The 23,113-nt window shown below is 27.9% G+C and overlaps 2 protein-coding genes across 5 annotated transcripts in view; one reads left to right on the forward strand and one right to left on the reverse strand.

Annotated features, from left to right (window-relative positions):
• Window positions 1-23,113, reverse strand: part of LOC124490367 (uncharacterized) — a 55,136-nt gene that overhangs the window by 3,588 nt on the left and 28,435 nt on the right. For all 4 annotated transcript variants that reach the window (XM_075736002.1, XM_075736001.1, XM_075736004.1 and 1 more), the window contains 5 exons: window positions 12,872-13,160; window positions 2,982-3,140; window positions 2,420-2,460; window positions 657-797; window positions 209-383 (listed from right to left, as the gene is read on the reverse strand). In XM_075736002.1, the coding sequence (XP_075592117.1) occupies window positions 209-383; window positions 657-797; window positions 2,420-2,460; window positions 2,982-3,140; window positions 12,872-13,160 (805 nt within the window). The remainder of the gene's footprint in view (window positions 1-208; window positions 384-656; window positions 798-2,419; window positions 2,461-2,981; window positions 3,141-12,871; window positions 13,161-23,113) is intronic.
• Window positions 7,961-23,113, forward strand: part of LOC124490201 (uncharacterized) — a 39,319-nt gene continuing 24,166 nt past the window's right edge. Inside the window, exon 1 of the mRNA XM_047052699.2 lies at window positions 7,961-8,331. The gene's annotated coding sequence lies outside the window, so the exon portion shown is untranslated. The remainder of the gene's footprint in view (window positions 8,332-23,113) is intronic.

Consider the following 23,113-nt stretch of genomic DNA (forward strand, 5'->3'; position numbering starts at 1 on the left):
CGTTATCATCCGAAAAAAAATTCGAAATAAAAAAAATCGATTTTAGAGTGTCGATTTCTTGTCTATTTTTCATTTTGCGCTTTTTCCATAACAAAATTATCAACTAACAAACTATTGGGTGCCAATGAAGCTCTGAGTGGATGGGAATGGCTGAATGAAGAAATTCTTAGCCAGTTTTTTCTTCTATCCTTTTCTTCCGGTTACATACCTCTTCCAGTATTTTAATATTTGAACGAAATTTTGATAATTGTTCTTGTACGGCGTTCATTTGTCTATCAATATCTTGTCGCAGATGGCATGATTGTATGATCATAATTTCTTTTTCACGCGAAAAATCCATCTCAATCAATCGTATCTGATCCTGATATTTTTTCTCCAATATACTGTCGTTGATGATGATGATGATTATAAGCGTAAACGATGTGTGTGTGTAATGAAAACAACGACAGTGACAGCAACAAAAAACGAACAAAATGAAACAAATCGGTTAATCACCCATCATCATCAGAACAGAGCAGCCATCACCATCATCATGATCAATAACGGTACACGCCCAGAATCGAATAAGGAAAATGGAAAAAGTGTTGAAGAGAAAAAAAAGTGAAATTCGATTAATCGATTTATTTTTTGTTTCATCATCATCATCAAAAACTTACGCCAACTTTGCCTTTGAAGCATTTTCCAAACGTAAATGTTGTTCATCTACTTCTTGTGCAAGAAATTCTGCACGACAATTAGCCTGTTCCAATTGTGATTCTAAACCTTCACATTTGGCCATCATATGGTCATGTTGAATCCTATGTGCATAAGTAAAAAAAACGAGAAAAAAAAGGAGAAACCGATATTGATAAGAAAAAAATTGAATAACAAAAAAAGATGTATCCAAATTCAAATGAGCCGCAAAATGTTATCGAGAATAGAAAAATATTCTTTACTCATCTAAGAATGAGACTGAGAATTTAAAATTCCATTGATAACCAAGTCTGACCGATGTTAGTGATATTGAAAAGTTTTTTCATTTTAAAAACACATTTTTATTTTTATTTTTTGTCCATCATATGTACGCATAAATGCATTTATTCTCTATGCTCGTTGGTTTTGTCTTGCCATAACTGAGAAAGCTAAAATTTGAATTTGAAATTTTTTTTTAAAAAAAACAAAACGACAACAAAATTTGTCAAACAAAAATGTCTAATGATTATTGTCGTTAGACATTTTTATCGGATATGGTTGGAAAATTCTAAAAATAAAAATCTTTGTCTATGTTTTTGAATACAATTAAAAAAAATAGTATGTTTTATCGACATTGAAATTTTGAATGACAATTGCATTTTCAACAATCAAATAATTTTATTTGATCGATAATAACTGTATGAACAGCAAATCACAATCATCATACGCACATTATGTTCACGATGAGAGAATCGAATTTATTTTTTTTTCTTTCTCAATAAGTATCAAATTAATATAATATACACTGTGTCTAGGCTTCTTTTAAATAGCTTTTTTCTCTTATAGCCTGGTCCAACAATTACTGTAAAGAAAAAAAAACGAATTATATCAAGCCAATTGATTAACTAGATTATTACAGAATAAAGATGGAAGGAAAAATCCTGAATCGATTTGTGACATATAAATACTTAATCTCTATTTTTTTTTATTAGAACAACGAGACTAACTGGAACTGGAATCAGAATATAGGGAGAGTTTATCTCAATCTCGCTAGCTCTTGTTTTTGTATTGTTTAATTCGATGCGTTTTATCTATCGCTAGCTATCAAAACGATCACAATATAAATCGTTACATGAATTTTTTTTTCTGCCTTTTTTCACATCCGATTCATTGAAGTTGTCGTTTTTTTTTTGAAAGTTATGGTTTTAATGACTAAATCGAATTTATCGATTAGATTCTGTATTTTTTTTCAAGCACTCTTCAGTTTTTTAAATCGTTTTTTTTCCTCTCATTCGATTCTCTTTTTCATAGTTTCTTCCATCTATTGTGTTTCAAATGATGATGATGATGATAATGGTCTTCGTATCCATCTTATCGATAAAGTTTTTCAAGGATTTAAATATTTTAAAACAACAGTGAAAAAAAAATCACTCGATAACTCAATAAATGAATCGATTTTTTTTTGGTTTCTCTCGATTATCTCATCATGTGTCCGGGAATCTAAATAGAAGACATATAGACATTCCGGAAATGGAGATATATTCTTTAATTCCAATTGATTGGTTCATTTTGTTATTTAGATTTTGAAATAAACATTTTCTCATATGTTTTTTAAATTATCATAATTCAACAATCATATAACAATGATCATCATTATCATGAATACGATAAACCAAAATTCAAAAAAAAAATCATAGAATGAATTTAAACGAACAGAAAAAAATAATCGAAAAATAGAACTACTTACTTTAATTGTGCAAATTCATTTAGAATCGTAGCCAATGAGACCTAAAATGATGAAGAAGAAAAAAAGGAAAATGATTTGGTTTTTTTTTTAAAAAGAAACGAAACAAAACTACTAAACAAATTCAATTTGTCTTTTTGTACTTTAATTTTCCACTTTTTCTGGGGTTAGTGCATTTTTTTGGCAAAACAGAATAATAAATAGAATAGAATAAAAACGACTAAAATGAATGTGAATATATTTATAAATGGTTAAAGGAAAAAATTGAGTTAAGCTTTTTGGATGTTAAATGTTTTCATCATTAAAGGCGTTTCTTTTTTTTCAAACTATTCGTGTGATATATATGAACGGATGATTCGTTTAAAAAGTCATCAAAATAATAACGACAGAAAAAAGTTGAATCAAAAAAAAAATTCAAGCGTAAAATAAGAGATAAAGGAATTCAAATAGGCAAAGATCTATGATGTGATCATTCGATAAAAAAAAATAGGAAAATCGTTTTATGCATGCAAACATTTTTTTTCCGAAAAAAAACAATTAATTTTTGATGTCTTTTAAATCTTACTTGATATAATTGAGAAGAATAATGATTATCATTGTAATGATGATGAACATTCGAACATTGCTGTCGTATGGCTAAAACATATTCCAACATTTGTGACCATAATTGTTGAAGATGGATACGATATTTTCGTTGTCCCAATGATTTACCATAACCAAATAGCTGTGTACCATTTCATATAAATAGAAAATCGGGATGTACCAGAAAATAGCGAGACAGAAAAAAAGCAAAAAAAAAAAAACAAAAAACAAACTCAAATGAATTTATTGTACATTTAATTTAGAAGAAAACATTAAATTTTAACTTTCCGATGAATAACCATCATCATCATCATCATCATCATCACTATGAATGATTATTCTTTGTTAACCAGAATGAGTGAGAATGATATCTGATAAACATAACGAAAAAAAAAAATTATCGCTATGAACGAAACAATCTGCGTTGAATGAAACATGGTGGTAATGCCAGAATACTGAAAACAGTCATTTGAAGCGAGGTAGGTCATTTTTCATTTTATTTCATTTCATTTTTTTTTTTTTTTTTTGGGTTTATGCTTTACATATTACGTATCATCATACACATTAATATATTCCTGTATATGTGTGTATTTTTTTGTGTTGTCCATACAGAGAATTCATTCAATTCATACTTTTTCATACGTATGAAAAATAGGATTCTTTTTTTTTATTTTCATTATTTTACTCCTAACCATGTAGATATTGTATTTTGTGTGTGTTCAAAAACAATATATTTTGTCCGATTGTTGAATAATAATAATAACAACAACAACTACAACAACAATGACAGAAAGAATATTGGACAAGCTCTGTGTATATATTATAATCATTTTTCTTGTTTTTCTATTTCAAACAAGAATAATATTTTAATATTTCTATATGTTCCAGAAACAAAATGCAAAAAAAAACGTTATCAAGAACCAAAAATAAAAAGAGAAAAAGCCAAGAGAATTTGAATATAGAATTTTGATAAGTATAAGTGAAATGTTGTTTGTTTCTATAGATTTGATTACTTGCCATCGTAGATATTTTTTTTTTTTTTTTTGCCATAATGTTCGTTTCAACACAGACTAACCAACCGTGGAGCATATATGAATATGAACGGACATATTTGAGGCACACATTTTAAAATTTTTTTTTTATATTTTGATATTTCAGGTCGATGATAGAGAGAGAGTGGATTTATTTTGTTCAGTAGCGTTGTTATATAATAACGTTTGTATTTATTATGGATATGCAAAATTTCTTTTTTTTCAGAAAAAAAATCATTGAAACATATGATACTTAATGGTCCTTTCATAAAGATTGTTCTGTTATACACATTTTCAACAAATGAATTTCATTTTTTTTTAAATTGATAAGAATCATGTTGAAAAAAAATGATGACGGCAAAACATTATTACAATTCTTTTGATTTGAGTTTTGTGATCTTTGTGTTGTTTGGTGCCTATGTGTGTGTGTGTGTGTGTGCAGTGATGATAAAGAATCTTTTTAATTTTATTCTCTAGTTTCGTTTATTCATATGGAAAAAAATAGTAGAATAATATATAGTGACTTATAAAACAATATATACTTTCACTCACACAAACACGTTAGTTCGTAATAAAATTCACTGAAAAAAAAGAATTGCACTGGTTTTAAAATGGACTTGGTGACAACCATGTCCATGTTTTAATATTTCAACGAATACATCAGTTGTTTTCAACCTTTTATATCAAAAAAGGCATAAAAAGTCTTCGTGTGTGTGTTTGAAAAACACTATTTCGTTAGATTGTTTTGAAATGTATGCAAAGTATTACCGGCAAACCAAATATATACTAACATTAGGAACAAAATGTATGCATAAAAAAATAAAATATGCAAATTAGCTCAATTTACTATGTGAATGTGTGTGTGTGTGTATATTTGTATTGTTGTTGAAAATTTTCATCAGTATGATATGATGATGCGAAAATGAAATGAAGCAAACAAAAAAAATATAACAAGAACAACAACAATAGAAAAAGTGGAAGAATCTTTGGGACAGAAAAAAAAATAAAAAGCATAAAATAGTGGCTATAAAAAAACAAACAAACAAAACAAAACAAAAAAAATGCTGACTGTAACGAAAACAATCAATGAGAAAAAAGCAAGAGCAATGAAAGAATGGAAATGAAAGGAAAAAAAATTCGTTTTTATTCTTAAGATTCTTTGATTCAATAGAATCATCATTGTTCAGAAATTTTTTCTTTATCATCTGAATGGTATCGTCATTGAGAAATGCAAGCGGAAATGATTTTTTTTCAAATAAAAAAAATATCCTGTTCACCATCATCATCATCACTTGCTCAATTCAAAATTTTGTTTACTTTTTACTTTTAACTTGAAATTTTGTAAAAGACCAGAAGATAATATTGACATGTTGGTCGCAGTTATGAACTGATGAAACGTTTTGTTATGGAAAAAAAAACAATGATTTGTACATCAATTTGAATCAAGATTGATGAATTCCATAATCCAAAAAAAATGACAATGAATATTTTTTTTATATTATGTGTGACAAAATGTTTAACTGGATAAAATGGATTGATCTACTATGGCGAACCAATATTATCTTATTTTTATATTACGACTTTCATTATCTATATATGGCTATTTATAATTTGCCCAGATAAATGTTTGGAATATTTTCGGTTGGTAGGTTGGATTTCATTTCATTTGGTATTTTGTGTTGTGGCATTTGAAATTAGCATTAACAGTAACAGCAGCAATTACGATGATCAATCATTTTTATATATTTCCGTTGTAGATTTACGGGTATGGATCACCTCTTACTTTTCAGGATAGAAGGTCATTGATTTAATGTTTAATGTCTTGTTCATTCATGGAATAGAGAAAAAAAACATACACACACACACACATATACAATATAAAAAATAAGGCAAACGTTATTTTTTCAAAGTTAAACAGACTAAACTGGATTCATTGAACAATCTATAGGATCAATTCAAAACGATCGACAAAAAAGAATTTTCGATTGAAAATGTTTAATCGACCATGCATATGTTGCATTTTCAATATTATGCAATATGTTCGTGTTCGTATTCGTGTTTGTGTTTGTGTGTGCTAGTATTTTCCATATAAGCCGGTATTTTCAATTGAATCTCTCGACCATTGGCTTTACATCAACATAACATTCTATGCAAATGATACAAGTAAAGAAAAAAAACATACATTGAACATGGCAGAAAATTGGATTCTTTGTGGTCGAATCTATCTGATGATGAGGTTGAAAATTTATAAAAAAAATCGATACAAAGAATGATCATGATCAATCTTCAAAATGTCGATGTTGAATTCGAAAATAAAACAATTGTGTGGCTAAATTGGTCAAATCGATTAAAGTTGTTGTTGTTGTTGTTTAATAAAAACTATTGAATTTCGTATATAAATGAAAATCCGTTATCATATGTCATATGTATGTAATCACCGATCTAAAATATATTAAAGTGTAACGTCTTGGTTGATGAAATGAAAAAATCGGAAAATAAAAGAATCTTACCAAACCGAAAATATTTTCTTTTTTTTATATTTCTGATTAGATTCAACATCAGCAAAATTGAATTGTCAAAGCATGATCCCAAACTATGCAATCCATCCATGAATCGTTTGTTGTTGTTGATCGTTGGCCACACAATGAATTCAAATTCAAAAAGATTGGCACATTTCATTTCATTTGGCATGAAATGAGAAATTGAATAGAGAAAAAAAAAGGAAAAAAATGTCGCCAAACATTTAATAAATATTCATCCATATATATTCAATTGTCCATCAATAACAACATGTTTCTTTTTTTTGTCTGGGAATTTGAATCGAACCTAAATTTTGCTCATCTTCTTTTAAATAGCCTGAATGAGATTTTGTCATTTTGTCTGTCTTCATTTCAGATTCATTGATTTGGTGAATTGAATTGAAACGAAAAATGTAAAAAAAAAGAAAATGTAAGACCGTGATCAATGTGTAAATCGATCGATCCTAAATGTTCGATTCAAGATGAATAAGAAAAAAAATCGAGATAGCGAAAAAAAAATAAATGAATGAATCCAATACGAATATCGATATCAAAAATGGTTCGAATTGAAATGAAATAAATATAAATAAATGAAGATAAAAAATGAAATATGACAACAACAACAACAACAACAACAAAATACCATATTAACCTCAAATATAATAAATAAATATGAAACGGATTCATACATTTGAAATTGCTTTTTTTTCATGGGGTAGATTTTTTTTTGCATTGAAATGGAATATTTTTTTTTTCTTATTTTCTCCATATGATGATGATCAGAAGATATAATGATTACCAATCATCATCATCATCATCATCATGAAGAAATTGAATTGGCCGATTCAGGCAATATGGCCATCAACATCATCGAATATTGATAAGAATGAGAAATTTGATAGAATTGCCAATTTTTTTTCTCACCCGTCTATATATAATAATTGTGTGGATAACCAAGTTTTTGGCTGTCGAATGAAACAAAACAGAATAAGAAAAAAAAACGTTAAGATTATTCGAAATTTGGATATCGATTCCATCAATTCAATAATCATCATCAATACAATAGTTTATTATTCAAGTAGTATATACAGAATTACAATTTAGATCAAAATCGTTTAGAATTCTCTATATGCCACAACATTTTTTATTCTATTTCATCTGATAATGCCACTGATACATTCGTTGAACGTGATTAAATCCACAATACAATATTAAATGGTAGTAGCATGAATCAATAATGTGAATATGAAACAAACCAAACTTTGATAAACATGTACAACACAAAATTACATTCTACTACCATATTCAGCCAAAAAAAAAGAATGATATGGTGAATGAAAAGAATGGATACATGAAATTCGTGTTTGACGTGAAGCATCATGAACACATGTACATTCATTCATTTATTCGTTAGTACCAATTTGAATTTGTCGGTTGAGACTGGTTTGTTTTTTACTTTTTACTTGATTTTTGTTTGTCGTTTTCGACTAGTCGGTGTGTGTGTGTGTGTCTGTTTTTTCATCCGAATCACATTTTTGAATCATCCGATATAACGTATTGCCATTGTGGTTATTTGTTGATGATGATATAACCATTACCTTTATTCACTCTGGAATTTTGTTTGAATTTTTGCATTCAAGAATCATTCTTTTCTTTTTCATTGACCGTTTTTTGTGATTTGAATTATAATATACATTCCATTTAGTCATTGCAAATTCCTATTATCCATCGAATATCTACAAAAAAAAAAAACATTCCTCGTCATCAACAACATCAATACAGGGTAAGTCCACCACTAAAAAAAATTGAACGGTCCGTATATTTGTTGTTCGTGTATGTGTGTTTTTTTCTAATCACTAACGTTAAGTTCATCATATCAATCAGTTTAGTGGAAATCCCTATCATTCAAAAACTACAATGATAATAATAATAATATCCTAGAATTCATTCAAGTTTCAACAACTTGGTTGGCTGAGTTTTTTTTATTTATTGGATGGATGGATGGATGGATGATTCGTTTTCGGTTTGACACGTGCCATTTTTGTTTATCAAATTCTTCTATGCCAACAACCGAACCCAAGTGTATGTGTGAGTGAAAGATGGATTGTAGTGAGAAATGATTTCGACCAAAAAAAAAAGCTGATGATGATAATGATTCCAACGCCCCTTCATCAACATCATCATCATCGTAGTCGAGAATCGATTTTTGAATTCTATTCTTTTTTACACCATGATGATAAATTCGATTCATTGAGTAAAAGTCTATAATTATTATTATTTGAAATAACATTTATCTACAACTACTACTACTAATACTGTGGATCATTCATTTTGTTTTCATGAAAGCAGGAAGTAGACAGATTCGCTATTGAATCAAATATTACACAACAACAACAACAACAGAAAGTGAGAGAGAGAGCAAGAAAAAACTATGGATTTAAAATGGACACACAATGGCAAGAAAAAAAGAGACAGAAAAGATACTGTTCACTAGAGTGTGAAACATTTCCGTTTCCCGTGTACGTTTTTTTGTTGTTGTTGTTGCTGTTGTTGTTGTTGTTGTTGCTATTGTTATTGTTGCTGTCTATGGATTCTTTCTTCTCATTACGGATATAATTTTTTTTTCTTTTTTTTGAGTTTCACAATCACAACTAAGAATTCGTACATGTCACTTGGCTGAATTCATATTTTGTGCATCTCATATTTGATTCGATTTCAGATTTCTTTCAAAAAACTAGGTTTATTTCAATTATTTTTTTTTGTTGGCTATTGCTCATTCTTAACGGAAAAAATGTGATGATGACCTCTACTACTACAACAATGATGATGACCATTCATTGTTGTTATCATCATCATTGTATGTTTGTCTAATATATGTGTGCGGTTGATAGAATCCCAAATTCAAATTGACAATTTTATGATGATGATAGCTTATGATAGAAGGCGATGAAAAAAAGGCAAGCCAATTTTTCTATGAAAAAAAAAACAAAAAAATTTTTTTTTTTTTTGGTCTCACAAGCAAATTTTCTGCCCACACTCGATCACTGATCATCACAATAGTGAGAATAATTTCTTATCTCTTAAGATTCTGAACAACGAAAGAGAAAAAAAAATCAGAATTTAAATGAGCAACAAAAAAAAACGATAAGAATTTTAAAATTGAAAAATGTTCATTCAATTTCTTTCTCTTTACAATTTTTGAATAGGTAAGCAAAATTTATTTTTTGCTAAATTGAAAGTCTCTTTTATTTGTTTGCGTTTAGCAAAAAAAAAAAAAAAAGAAAAAAGAAAGATGAAATTTCCGGTTGATATTTTCATTTCATCATCAATTTGTGTTTGTCGTTGCGAAATAAAATGAAATGAAATGAAATGAAAGAATCACCATTAACCAATAAAAAAAGTAACCAAAAAAAAGGCTTCATTTTTTTTTTAATTTGCATTTCGATTTCCAAATGCAATGTATATATTATACAACGAAATGAAAAAAAAATTGAAATGAATTGAATTGTTGATGTTGTTCATCGTATTCAAAAAATCAATCCTACATATATATTTCTTTTCAAGCACACATTTATATACAAGACAAAAATTAAATGGAACAATGATTTTGAATAATATTTTTACAACGAAAAAAAAGGAAAACAACCAAAGTAAATCAACTTGAAGAACTACAAATGCATTTTTTTCATCTGTTAATAATAATGAAGCAATTTCGAGACAAAAAAAAAAGAAATACCAAAAATTCTATACGGATTCAATTTGAATTAGAATCGGCAATGAATGTTCGATTCGATTACAGTAAGTAAAAAAAAAGAGAAAAAGATTCATCATTGCAAGAATTGTAATGTAACACGATCCATTCATTCATGTAACATACGAAAGAATAATAATGATAATTTTTACCGATGATTGTAAAAAAAAATTCCTATTTATTGGTATATAGGAATTGTTATTTTTTCCTGAATAAAATGAATGAAAACGATGATTCTTACTTGAATGAACGAATAAATAAAATAAACGAAATGAAACGAAATGAATAAATGAATGAATGGATGAATGAATGAATGAATGAATTGAATCAAACGTGAAATGAAATGAACAACAACATCCAAATATATTTCTTGTTAACATCAACATTCAAAGAACGAATTATTCGTAAATGCTAATAATAATAAGATGATTGAAAAAAAAGTTCTGACATATATAGACCAGAGAGAGAGAGAGAGAGAGAGAGAGAGAGAGAGAGAGAGAGAGAGAGAGAGAGAGAGAGAGAGAGAGAGAGAGAGAGAGAGAGAGAGAGAGAAATTCCATTCATAATATCATTCTTTTGAATACCTTTCTTCTTCTTATTCACAATCATTATAATATCCAATCATCATCATGTATATAAGTGTATAGGTGAAATAATCGTTTTTCTCTCTATTCAATCGAAAAAATTCTTTCTTGGATATTTCAAGTGTAGAAAGAATTTTAGCCTAAACGAAAATTTTTCATCTATTCATCGAATATTACAGTTTGGTTTTTGGTACGACATTTTGAATATTTTTTTTTGTGTTAAATAATTCTTGTAAGACGTAATATAGAATTATTTTTTAGTAAGAAAGAAATAAAAATTTCACATTTTTTTTGTTTCAATTTTTTTTATATATATTGTTTTTCTATACAATTTCTAATTTTATGATTATGTTGAAAAAAAAAAATTTTCTTTACAGTAACAAACAAAAAAAATTATCATTTTATTGGCCATCTTATTCCATGAACATATATACCTTGCTGATGACAAACTATAAAATAACAACGATTGATCCACAGAGAGAGAGAGAGAGAGAGAGAGAGAGAGAACCAGCAAAACATCCCTTAGGGATATTCGTTTCATTGTCTTTTTTTTTTTATTTATTTTCTATTTCTTGCCATCGCCCATAAGATCAATATACAAAAAAAAATTCTCTTTTGCAACAACAACAACAACACCAATCATCAAATTCAGGAATCAACAGAATTTGGAATTCAATAATAAAATCAATTGGGGCTATATTCGAATTTATGAATAAAAAAATTTCCTATACCCAATAAACTAAACGTGTTTGGGTGTGATTTCATGGATAAATGTGAAATTTTCATTTGGTGTGGCAACTTGTGTGTGTGTGTGTGTTAGGGTGTATAATAGACAAAAGTTGAATGTAAAAAAAAATAACGACAACAAGTTATCAATTATTTTTCAGTTAATAAATTGGGTAAGTTTCATTAATGAATTTTTCATTTTTCAATTTCGAAAATATTATGGTGCACAATGAATTCCTTCATGATTGGCTTGTTGGTATTATCGTTTTCAAAATATTTTTTTGTTTTCATTTAAATTCATCGTCATTATCGATTTTTTTGGATTTTATAAATTTTCATTGTTGGATTTCTTCTTCATGTTTTTTCATTTCAATTCAATTTTTTCATTTTTTTGGACATTTTTTTTTGTTATTCATTTTTTAGGATTTTTTTTTTGAATTCTTCCTCACTATTGTATGTCTATCAGCATGATAAAATGAATGAAAAAAGGATTTCTTTTTTTCAAAATGTTTCTGCAACCTAATCAATTATAGATCAGCAGCTGCTACAGAATGTTTTTTTTTCTTATTTTTCTCAATCCTAGATTTTTCTTTTCTTTTTTTTCGGTTCCTTTCAAATGATGTTGATCAAAGGTTCAAATGTTCAGAATAAAAAAAAAGGCAAATGAAAGAAAATTAAATTCATCAGAGAATAGCCAAAAAAAATCATATAAAAATATGAACCAAATCAATAAAAACAACAAGACAAATGCATGAAAAGTTTAAAACAACCTAAAAAAAAATTAAAAATTAATTTACCTAGATAGTATTTTGTGAAAAACCAACCATTTTATTGAATCAGTTATAAAGGCTCACCTCACTCTTTCTGTGTGTGTATGTCTATGTTTGAAAATGAAATTGAATCTTGAAACTTTTTCTGATTTTTTTTCGGATATGTGTGTGTGTGTGTTTTTCAGGCTTCATCATTCGTAATCTCGTCACCAGAATAATATCCGCAGAATTTTTAATTGAAACTTTTTTCTTACATGAAAACCTAACGAACTTTTTTTTCAATCAAACGGAAAAATCGATTGTTTTTGTGGATTTTTTTTCAGTATAAATGGTCCAATATGGTTTTCTTTGGTGAGGATGTTGGAACTGTATAAAAAGTTCAATATAAGTTCTGACGTTTTTGTCGTTGTTGTAATAGAATGGCAATTTGTTACTGGATGTCTATTGTTTAATATATGAAACATGAAACAAATAAAGAAAAGAAAAACTTACCTTCAGGATATGTTCACCGTTTGATGAGTGGATCGATTGTTGCTGTTGTTGTTGTTGTTGTTCATCGGAACGATTTGTCAATTTTACAGTTTGATTGGTTGATACACATGAAATGGGATTTTTTTTCATGTTTTCATCATCATCTGCCATGATGATGTTGATTTTATCAGCAGCATTGTTATTATCGACATTTTTTCCAATACCATCATCATCATCATCATCATCAACTACATCATTATTGAATCCAAATGATTCCCATAGATCAATCAATATGCCAGATTCTGTATATCTGTTAAATATTGAGAATAATGTAAACAAAACAAAACAAAAAAAATTTGTCGATAATTTACAAGCAAACAAATGAAATGTGAAAGAAAATTTAATATTCATTTTTTTTTTTTTGACATTGACACATGATAATAACACGAGGTCATGCCATTCCTAAATAGCATACAATGCATACAGATGATACATTATTTAATCTAACAGACAAACAACCATTTAATCACGATTATAACGAGGCTGTCAAATTGTTACGTTGCAAAAAAAAAAAATTATTGTCAAACCATATACAAAATAAAAAAAATATATGTAATCTACTAAACCAAAAAAAATAGAATTCGTGTTGGTGTCAAGACGTTTTTTTTATCCATATAAATATTACTGTGTTTTTTCGTGGGCCTTCATATTCATTATTTGACGTAGAAATATTCCTGTCATAGATAAATGTATGTGTGTGTATGTGTGTCTGTTTATCCAACATACAAATAATGTCTTGCAAAAGTAAATCTATAAATCTTCTGAAAGATATTAATTCGAATATACAACAACAATAATGGCATCATCATGCTAGAATCCTACCATCAGGCAAGATTATTATTAATTAATTATTTTTTATTTTTTATTTTTTTTGCTTTTGCTTTTGCCCGCATTAGCATCATCATCAACAATGTTGATTTTTCTTCCTTTTCCTATTTTATTATAACGTCGAAATGATAGTATGGTAATAACACCAAAATTTATTCACTTGATTCAGAATTTAGACTAGATTTTAACGAATCCTATTCGAATGTGGTTGTCATCACCGCCACCGTCATTCATTCATACATTTGTTCATTGGTTATTCATTGTATTTTAATAATTCATAATTTAAGTAATTAACATTCATTCATCGATTCATTGAGCCGATTCGTGGTCGAAGTGGCTTTTGTAGTAGTTTTGCTATTAGCATAGTGATCTGCACATACAGAATCACGCATTATAAACTAACTATTATCAAGATTTGTGTTCACTAGAAAAAAAAATACATTGACAAATTCTAAAAGCTAAGCAATGTTTTAATAATAATAATAAAAACAAATGTTGAAACGTTTAGTTTTTTTTTCAATTACAACTTATTCCATAAGAATTTTTTTTATCTGATTCTATTTTTGTTGTATTCTATGACGTAACCATTTGAAAATAGTTGTATGAAGTCTGTTTTTCTTTTGGTCTATCATTCTACATTTCTTGAACTTAATGGAATGAAATTACTAAATTGAAATGAATGGATGAATCAAAATGAAATTGGGTACAATCATCATCATCATCATCATTGATGATGATTCACAAAAGAAAAAAAATCCAATCATCAATGATTGAACACACAAAAACATACACACACACACACACACACATACACATTCCATCACTAAAGGACAATCAATTGAATTTATAAATGTCTATATTTGCTGTCTCATCCATTCTATTATATATCTAATCTGGTTTGATGATCGAGGCAATTAAATGATTGAATCCACCGACTTTTACAAACACATGAACACATTCATATATATTGGATTTGACTTAATGAATTTGACTTTTACTTGTCCATCACACACAACATCTATCACCCAAACTATCATCATCATTTCTAGTGTTAATTTTTTGTGTTAATATTTGTTGTTGTCCAAGTTAACATAATAATAATATTTTGGATATACGATGTGAATGTTTATGTTTGTTGTTGTTTGTTGAAAGTGTATTGTGTGTGTGTGTGTGTGGATGTGTGGATGTTAATTTTGGCAAACACATTTTTTTTTTGACTTGTCCATTTCATTCTATTCTTCACATATATAAACAATAATAATAGAATTCTTTATTTAACACTACGTGTCTTGTTCCCTTTCATTGTGTATAATATGACATGTGTATATATGTTGATTGTATCTAAATCTCATAGTGTTGGTGGCGGTGTTTTCATGTCTCCTTCCTCTACTTTTTCTTCTTCTGTGTAAATCCCAATAGACCATTCTCATTTTTTTGGGTTAAGCATAGCAACAACAAAAAAAAGATGAATGACATAAAATGAAATTTGTCAATCACAAACACACACACACCAAACACATACACATATACATTTTTGTTTTCTAAAGAGAATTATTTTTCGGCTCGAATATATTTTCCATTATTAATGATCTTTGTTTGTTTTTTTCTTTTTTTTTTGTATTTTAATGATTCAAGATCCAAAAAAAAATCCAGGATTTTTATTTCTTATCATATAATGGAAATGTGTTGGTTTCTGTTTCAATTTTTTTTCTCCATTCATTCATCCATTCATTTCGGTAACAAACTATAAGATTTAATCGACAAACACAAAACAAACAATGGCCAAATGGTATAGAAAAGGTCTGTCAGATCTATGTTAAAGTCATATCGGAAGGATTTTCTTTTTTTATCGTTTCATTCTATCCTATTCTTTTGTTTTGTTCTAGCAATTTGAAATGTTGTGACAATTTTGTTTTGAGATTTTGTTATGTTTCTCATCATATTGATCAAAATGATAACGAGAATATTGTTACCGAAAATGAGAAAATGAGAAAAAAAGCATTTTTTTCCATTTGAAATTTTTGTCAATTTTTTTTCCCGTCTTGTTCGTTTTATTGATTGTGTATTATATTTAATATAAATAAGAAATTGATTCATTTTGCTTATTGTTTGTAAGATGAATGAAATTCCATATCTATTTGACTGGAACGATTTCTATCTCATTTGATTTCATTGTTATGATGTAGCTAATATTGCCATATTTAGATAATTGCATGTATGGAGATATGATATAGAATATCCTGTCACCTTGTTTTCTTTGTTTGTCTTTATAATAAATAACATTTTTCTTTAGTTCACTTTTTTTTCTCATTTATTTCGGTGTCTGGAAATGTTATGTAACGGAGATATAGAATGAATTCATTGTGTTTGTGTAAAACATTCTTTCATAACTTTAAGTCTACAACATAACTTTTGGCTTCGTTTTTTTTGGTGTGTTTTGTGTACAAACTGGAGTGTCAAGAAAAAAAAAGTTTTGATTAATTTTCTTTCGATTCTCGTGAAAATGAAATAATAATAAAAATTGCCAAACGAAAACAATAGGCAAAGTGAAAAAACTGGAAGAAGAAACTGGTAATAATAATAATAGAAACAACGACAACAACAAAAATCATGAAAGAAAAGTAAACGATGGTGTGATGCGATCAAGTTAATTTTTTTTTTTTTTTTGCTATTTATAATATTATAAATACTGATTATCAGTAAAATGAATAAATGAATCAATATCAAGATGGAGCAACAAACACATGGCTACAATACAGGATATGTGTTTGTATGGTAATCATTTGTTTGTTGCTGTATAAGTGACGTATTGAAAATTATTTCATTTTTTTTTCTACATCCAAATATTATATATCCACATAATGAATAAATTCCGCTATTTATGTATATAGTTTAAGCTTCACAATTATTTTAGTTGTGATAAGAATCTTACATCAATAATGTTTGGCTCTAAACTTTTCTATGATAATGATGATGATGATAAAAGAAAACTTTTAATATTACCACAATTCAATTCAAAACTGTCTATATATGTGTTTGTGGTTCGTAATAATAATAATAATAATATATAAATTGGGATTCAATAAAATAGTCATAGTTAATGATCATGTTGTTGTTGATGTGTTGTTTAGAACTTTATATTCACCGGTCAAACTTAGTTGTTGTTAGTCAATAGAAATATTCTGTTTGATCAATATAGACCTTGTTTTTTTCGGATGAATTCTTTTCGAATAAAATCTACCATCTACTACTGTTATGATTTAGTTACTTTGTGAAAATTCAATAAATACATGAGAAAGAAAAATTTGTCTTGTTATCCAAATGAAACAAGTTAGGTGCCTGTAGAAAATCAGTATCTTAGGCTCAACCATGTTTGTCTTGTCATGTGTGTATAGAATAAAAAGTTTAATATCCGAGAATTGAAAGAAAACTGACACACACACAGTGTATTTTGCCGTTGCCATATGTTGTTGTATTGTAAAGGTTCAAAAATTTTCCGGTTTTTGTATCTCCATATGATGGAATAAAATTTTTTCTTAGTAGCAGTAGCATGGTCCAGATTATTCTGGGCACGAAAAATATGAAATGAAAAATAAAATCTGCTTCATACTAGTGACCCGTTCGTTTTTCTACCCGTTTGAATGAATGAATGGAAAAAAATTTTTCATATCAATCGGAAATGAAATTTTTCTCAATTCCTATTTCATCTGATAATCGGATTTTTGATTCATTTCTGAAGACATAAAACCACCATTGAAAGAAAGAGAATGGGAGGAAGAAAAATAGAATCGATGGCAACTCTTTTGTTGTTGTTGTGTTTGTTATAGTTGTGATTCATTTTTGTTTTCGTAAACTATAGAATCTTATGATATCTAGATTGAAGTCGATTATGGTATATTTTTTTGTGGACATAGAAAACCACATATGAATGAATAAGACCACTGTGACAAAAATATCAAATATCATCCAATTTGCAAGAAAACCACTAAAATGGTGTCGTCGGTTGAGTGTCGATTGAGTGGTTTTACTATTTGTAATTTTGATACAGAATAAATTCCAGCTGTACACATGATATATATAACTAATAGATAGAATAGTTTCAAATTGACAAAAAAAACGAAACAAAAATGTTCATTTTTTTTTCTTTTGGTTCCACTTGTATATCATTTGTGTCTATATGTGTTCACTTGGTTCCCAAGAGATATTTGCAGTTTGGTTTGGTTTTTTTTCTCATATAACTCAGATAGACAGGAATTTTTTTTTTGTTCCTATTGAATATAGTGCACAATATAAGAATTGAGAACATACACACATACAGGAAAAAACACGTGCCAATTTTTTTTTTTTGAATTTCGTTTTCAACAACAATAATATAATTGCCACACAAACACATCATAAATAGGAAAGAAGATTTTTATTCTACTTTTTAGTCAAAATTCCATTTTTTAAGCCATTTCATCGACTTGAAAAATAACATCATATAATTGAACCAAAAAAAAAATTCAAAAAAATAAACCAAACAGTAGCATGAAAACTCTTTTTTTTGAAAAAAAAAATTTCTTATGCCCTACGGGTATCAATGCAATTAGCATCATCAAGAATATACGAATAATATGGTTGTGTGTGTGTATGTGTTTAATTCTGTTTGAAATTCTTTGTGCCAACACCAATCGATTTAAGCAGACCTTTTTTTTACTATATATTTTATAGAATTTCTTTTTTTTAATTAAAAATTCACTTGTATACGAATATAAAAAAAATTTCTACTTTTTTACATCATTCCGAAAGGGTCTGATTAATCAGCTTGAGCTCAAGGCTTTTTTTTGTTGATATGTATTTTATATAGGAAAAAAGTCTTAGAATGGTTAGTTGGCCAGAATTTTGTTGTTGTTGTTGTTGTTCTGTTTGATTCATTTTAAAAACGATAACAACAACAACAACAAAGAATGGGCCATTGTATTACGAAATGAAATACGAGAAAATATTGCAGCCATTGAGCAAAGTTGTGAAGACGAAAATAATTTTCAGCCATATATCTTATTCTGGATATATTCTGGAGACTGATGATTCGATTTTCGTTTCCATCGGTTCCATCATCAGCCATTATATAATGATCGTCAACAACAGCAACAACCAGCGAGTGAAAAAAAAACACTACTGACTAAAACTCGGTTTTTTTTACCCGTCCATATAGCCGTCTATCGTTTGATTTATGAGCCATACTGAATTCAAGTTTTTTTTCAACAGCTCAATATTATTATTTTCACTTACTTTTTTTTATCAAAACACCCATTTTTATATATTTTTTTTTTGGTCCCTATGGTTCCCCTCTCTATCATCACCATTCACTCACCAAATACACACACATACATTTTTGTTATATCGGTAAAAACACGCGCTACGTCGTTTCATATTATATTTCACACTCTTGGATTCGGTTCACTACTCTTTTTTGTTTTGTTTTGTTTTTTTCCATCATCCAAAATGGCTTCTCGATCAACAAAAATCTAACCACTTGTGATATATATAAAGTACCATTATCTTTGATTCTACAACACAATGAATGAATAGAATATTGATATGTTATGAACTTGAACCTTATCTTTTATATTACTATACACTACTATTAGCTCATTTGCCATCTGTCCTTGGATTTCTTTTTTTTTCATTGTTTTCCCAAATATATTATAAACAAAATGGAATAGCCCACTAAATTCACAATTTTACAAACGGAAGTATTAGTAGGCGCGGTTAAAAATTTTGTTTGTCTAAATTTTTTTTTTTTTGGCTCTCTCTTTCATTTTATACTGGCCTCTTTTTTCAATTACCATAAAAACACAATAATGATTACATTGTTGATGATGAATTTTTTTTCCTGTTTTATTCAATTAGAAAGAATAAGATGCCTCCTCCAGGCATCTCATCATCATCATCATTATTATTATTATTATTATTTGTCGGTGACAGTTGACTGATTTGGTGTATACGTTTATTGTTGACAAAATTTTATGATAATCTCTATCAGTCTCTGGATATATTGCTTATATATTAAGCTGCCAAAGCAGATGTTCGGCTGGAAAATGCCCATAACGTTTATCATCAAAAAAAACTTTAATTGATTTGTCTATGTCTGATCTTTGTTGTTGTTGTTGTTGTTGTTTATCAACAGCTAAAAAAGGTTGAATCACCTTTTTTGACATTCATAATATCTTACAGGAATAATGAGATGAACCTTTTTTATGACGATCTATGCAAAAACAACAAAAAAAAAATTCTGATGGATTAAAAAAAGGTCAGGAATCCTTGGTGTTGTTGTTTTTTCTATTCATTTTAATGTTTTTGTTTGGTTTTTGTTTTGTTTATTTTTTCTTTTTGTTTTTTGATAATTTTTGCTTCGTTCAAATATTTGCGTTTCATCAGTTTCCTCTATAGGAAGATCTTTGAATTTTGGAATCATAAATTTGTGTACATTGTGTGCGTGTGTAGCGGATGTTAGGATAGGCGGTTATATTTACACACATGCAGTACCCATCAATCTTGGGTTTCACAATGTTGATGATGATGATGATGATGATATCGGAACAAATGTAAACAAAGTATCAGGACTCAATGAAGGATGATAAAAAAAAATTTCGTGATGTGTGATAATGGTGTTGTCATCAGCATTGTTGATGATGTTCGAATTGAATGCAACAATCGAAACTAAACTTGGCTTTTAACTAATACCCAAAAAAAAATTCCGGTTGGTACCAATTTTCTATTCTTCTACAATCCGTGTCATCTACCATTCTCACATCTATAATAATAATGATGATGATGGAATCTTGTTATTATTATTATTATTTATTTATTTTGCTTCATTATTCACTGTTTTCAGTATCGGTCCATTCATTTACGATTTTTATGGTGAAAAAAATTCTTTCAAAATAATAATAATGGCCGTGATTTGCACAATCATTAACACTTTTTTTCGTTTATGATTCAACAAACAATAACAACAACAAGAATAATCGTATTTATGACCTGAATACATGATTAGATCTATTTATATGTTTTTTATTTTTGTTTTTCAATTTCCTTTTTCTTTTGCTTTTAATTCGTTTTAGTATTTTGTGTGTTTTGCTATTTGTTTGTGTTTTTTTCGTGTTAATTATTCTCTGGAATAATTAAAACGGAACTTCACTGATTGTCGATGTCAGGTTTCGATGATAGAACCTTGCGGGCAAACCTTTATATACTCATTGATTAGTTGTCAAATTAATTTTTTTTTCATCAACAAATTGGATGCTAGAATTATTCTACCGATTCACACCATATTTTTTTTTGTTAATGTTCGGAAAATGCATTGACGATTTCATTTTCTTCTATTTTTTGATTCTCATTTCCGTTTTAATTGTTTTTGGGAAATAAGCGGAAATTTTACCACCACCACCACCACCATCACCTCATCATCATTGATTAACCTCTTTGTCTATAATTAACAAGGAAAGCAATGTCAACTGTTTTTATTCAGACAATCAAATAGGGTTTTTTTCATTTTTTTTTTTTTGCTTTGTTTCAAAGACATTATAATTTTTTTTTTTTGGTTCATAATGCCACAAATTCTATTGCCAGAATCAAGTGAATGTGTGAAGTGATTTCTTTTTTTTTTTTGTTTTGTTTTCGGTTCAACGGTCTTGAATTCATTTAATCATTTTGTAGAATAATTTATATCCATCTTCTTCGTTGTATATTTTTTTTTATTCTCTTTTTCTCTCAGCTTATTGTCTTTTCATATAGATAATAATAAATTGTTTTGAATTTTATCGAGCAAAATATTTTTTCTCATTTATGAATGATGATGATGATGATGAATAAATAATTGAATCATGCATAATTTTTCTTACTATCCACTTGATGATGAATTTTCATCTTTAAAGCTTTTTTTTTATTCAATTCTTTAGCTAGATATATACACCATACCAAAAAATATTCCTATATGCATGGTGCATGAACTAATATTTTGCCCAAAACAAACAAACATCATTCATCAATTATCATTTGCTTTTTTTGGTTGTTGTTCATGTCATAATCATCATCATCATCATCATCATAATAGTCGTCATTGTCATTGGAAATATTATCATTATAATAATCGAAATAGATAGATAGATTTAATATGTAAAACGGCTCATATAAAAAAGAAAATATATTCTATATTTATGAACAGAATATGCAAAATTTATCCATCTAAAATAATGATGACAAAATTGAACTGCTATTGAAAAAAAAACAAAATTTCATTTCGTAAACAATCAGCAACGGGGAATGTGAAAAAAATACGCATTGTTATTCGATTATTCGATTCCACAATTCAGCGAACCATAAGAATTTCAAAAATGAAGAAAATAATCAAACAAAACAAAATGAAATGAAATGAAAAAAAGAATATTCTATCTATCTATCTCTCTCTCTCTCTATTTATATATGATGTTTCATAACAATAGCAAATCATAATGTAATCAGCTTTCGATGAGAAATATTTGAGAAAACAAAAAAAAAAACACTGAAAATTTCGTTTATTATTATTATTATTTTTTTTTTGGTCCATTGTTTTTGTTGTCGTTATTTATAATCAATGGCTCATTGTAATCATCAATGATGAGAATTAAATCAAAAAATTCCCAAAGACACAAAAGCATACACTCACACAGATTTTATTCGTATTCAAAAATTCATAATTCATTATCTTCATTCTGCTTGAAATATTTTTCCTGATGATGATGATGATGAGAGATGAAATTTTGCATTTGAATGAATTCAAAAAAAAATATTTTTCGTCAATTTTTCATCTCACGCTCTAGCAGCTAGATCCATGATTTTTGAGTCAACAATATTTACGATAATAACAATGATGATGATGATGATGATGATTATTATTATCATTATCATCATGATCGAAATAACAATTTTCATTTTTTTATATATTTTTTTTTCATTCTATTACTCCCACTCCTTCTTTTTTTTTCTTAACCGTGAATAGAATGCAAGAAGCTATTTTGGACCAAAATGGCCAAACAATTTTTCCCTTATGATCATGACAACCGTTATAGAATATTGTTCTTTAAAAATAAGATGATAGATAGTTTTTTTTTTAGTTGGTGATTGGAAATACGAAAAAAAACAAAATCGATTATGGAGAGGATGATGATGATGATGATGATCTTTCACTGGTACTGACATTCATCTGTTCCTAAATTGATAGGTGTAAAATAAAAAATGATCATTGCTGGTTGTTGTTGTTTTTCATGAATGTACCAATGAAAAAAAAAATCCTTTTCCTAAGAAACGTGAACGGTGTTCATAAAAAATCCAAATTTCTCAATGTGTGTGTGT

Source organism: Dermatophagoides farinae, chromosome 2 (assembly GCF_024713945.1).
Source record: "Dermatophagoides farinae isolate YC_2012a chromosome 2, ASM2471394v1, whole genome shotgun sequence".
Taxonomy (NCBI): domain Eukaryota; kingdom Metazoa; phylum Arthropoda; class Arachnida; order Sarcoptiformes; family Pyroglyphidae; genus Dermatophagoides; species Dermatophagoides farinae.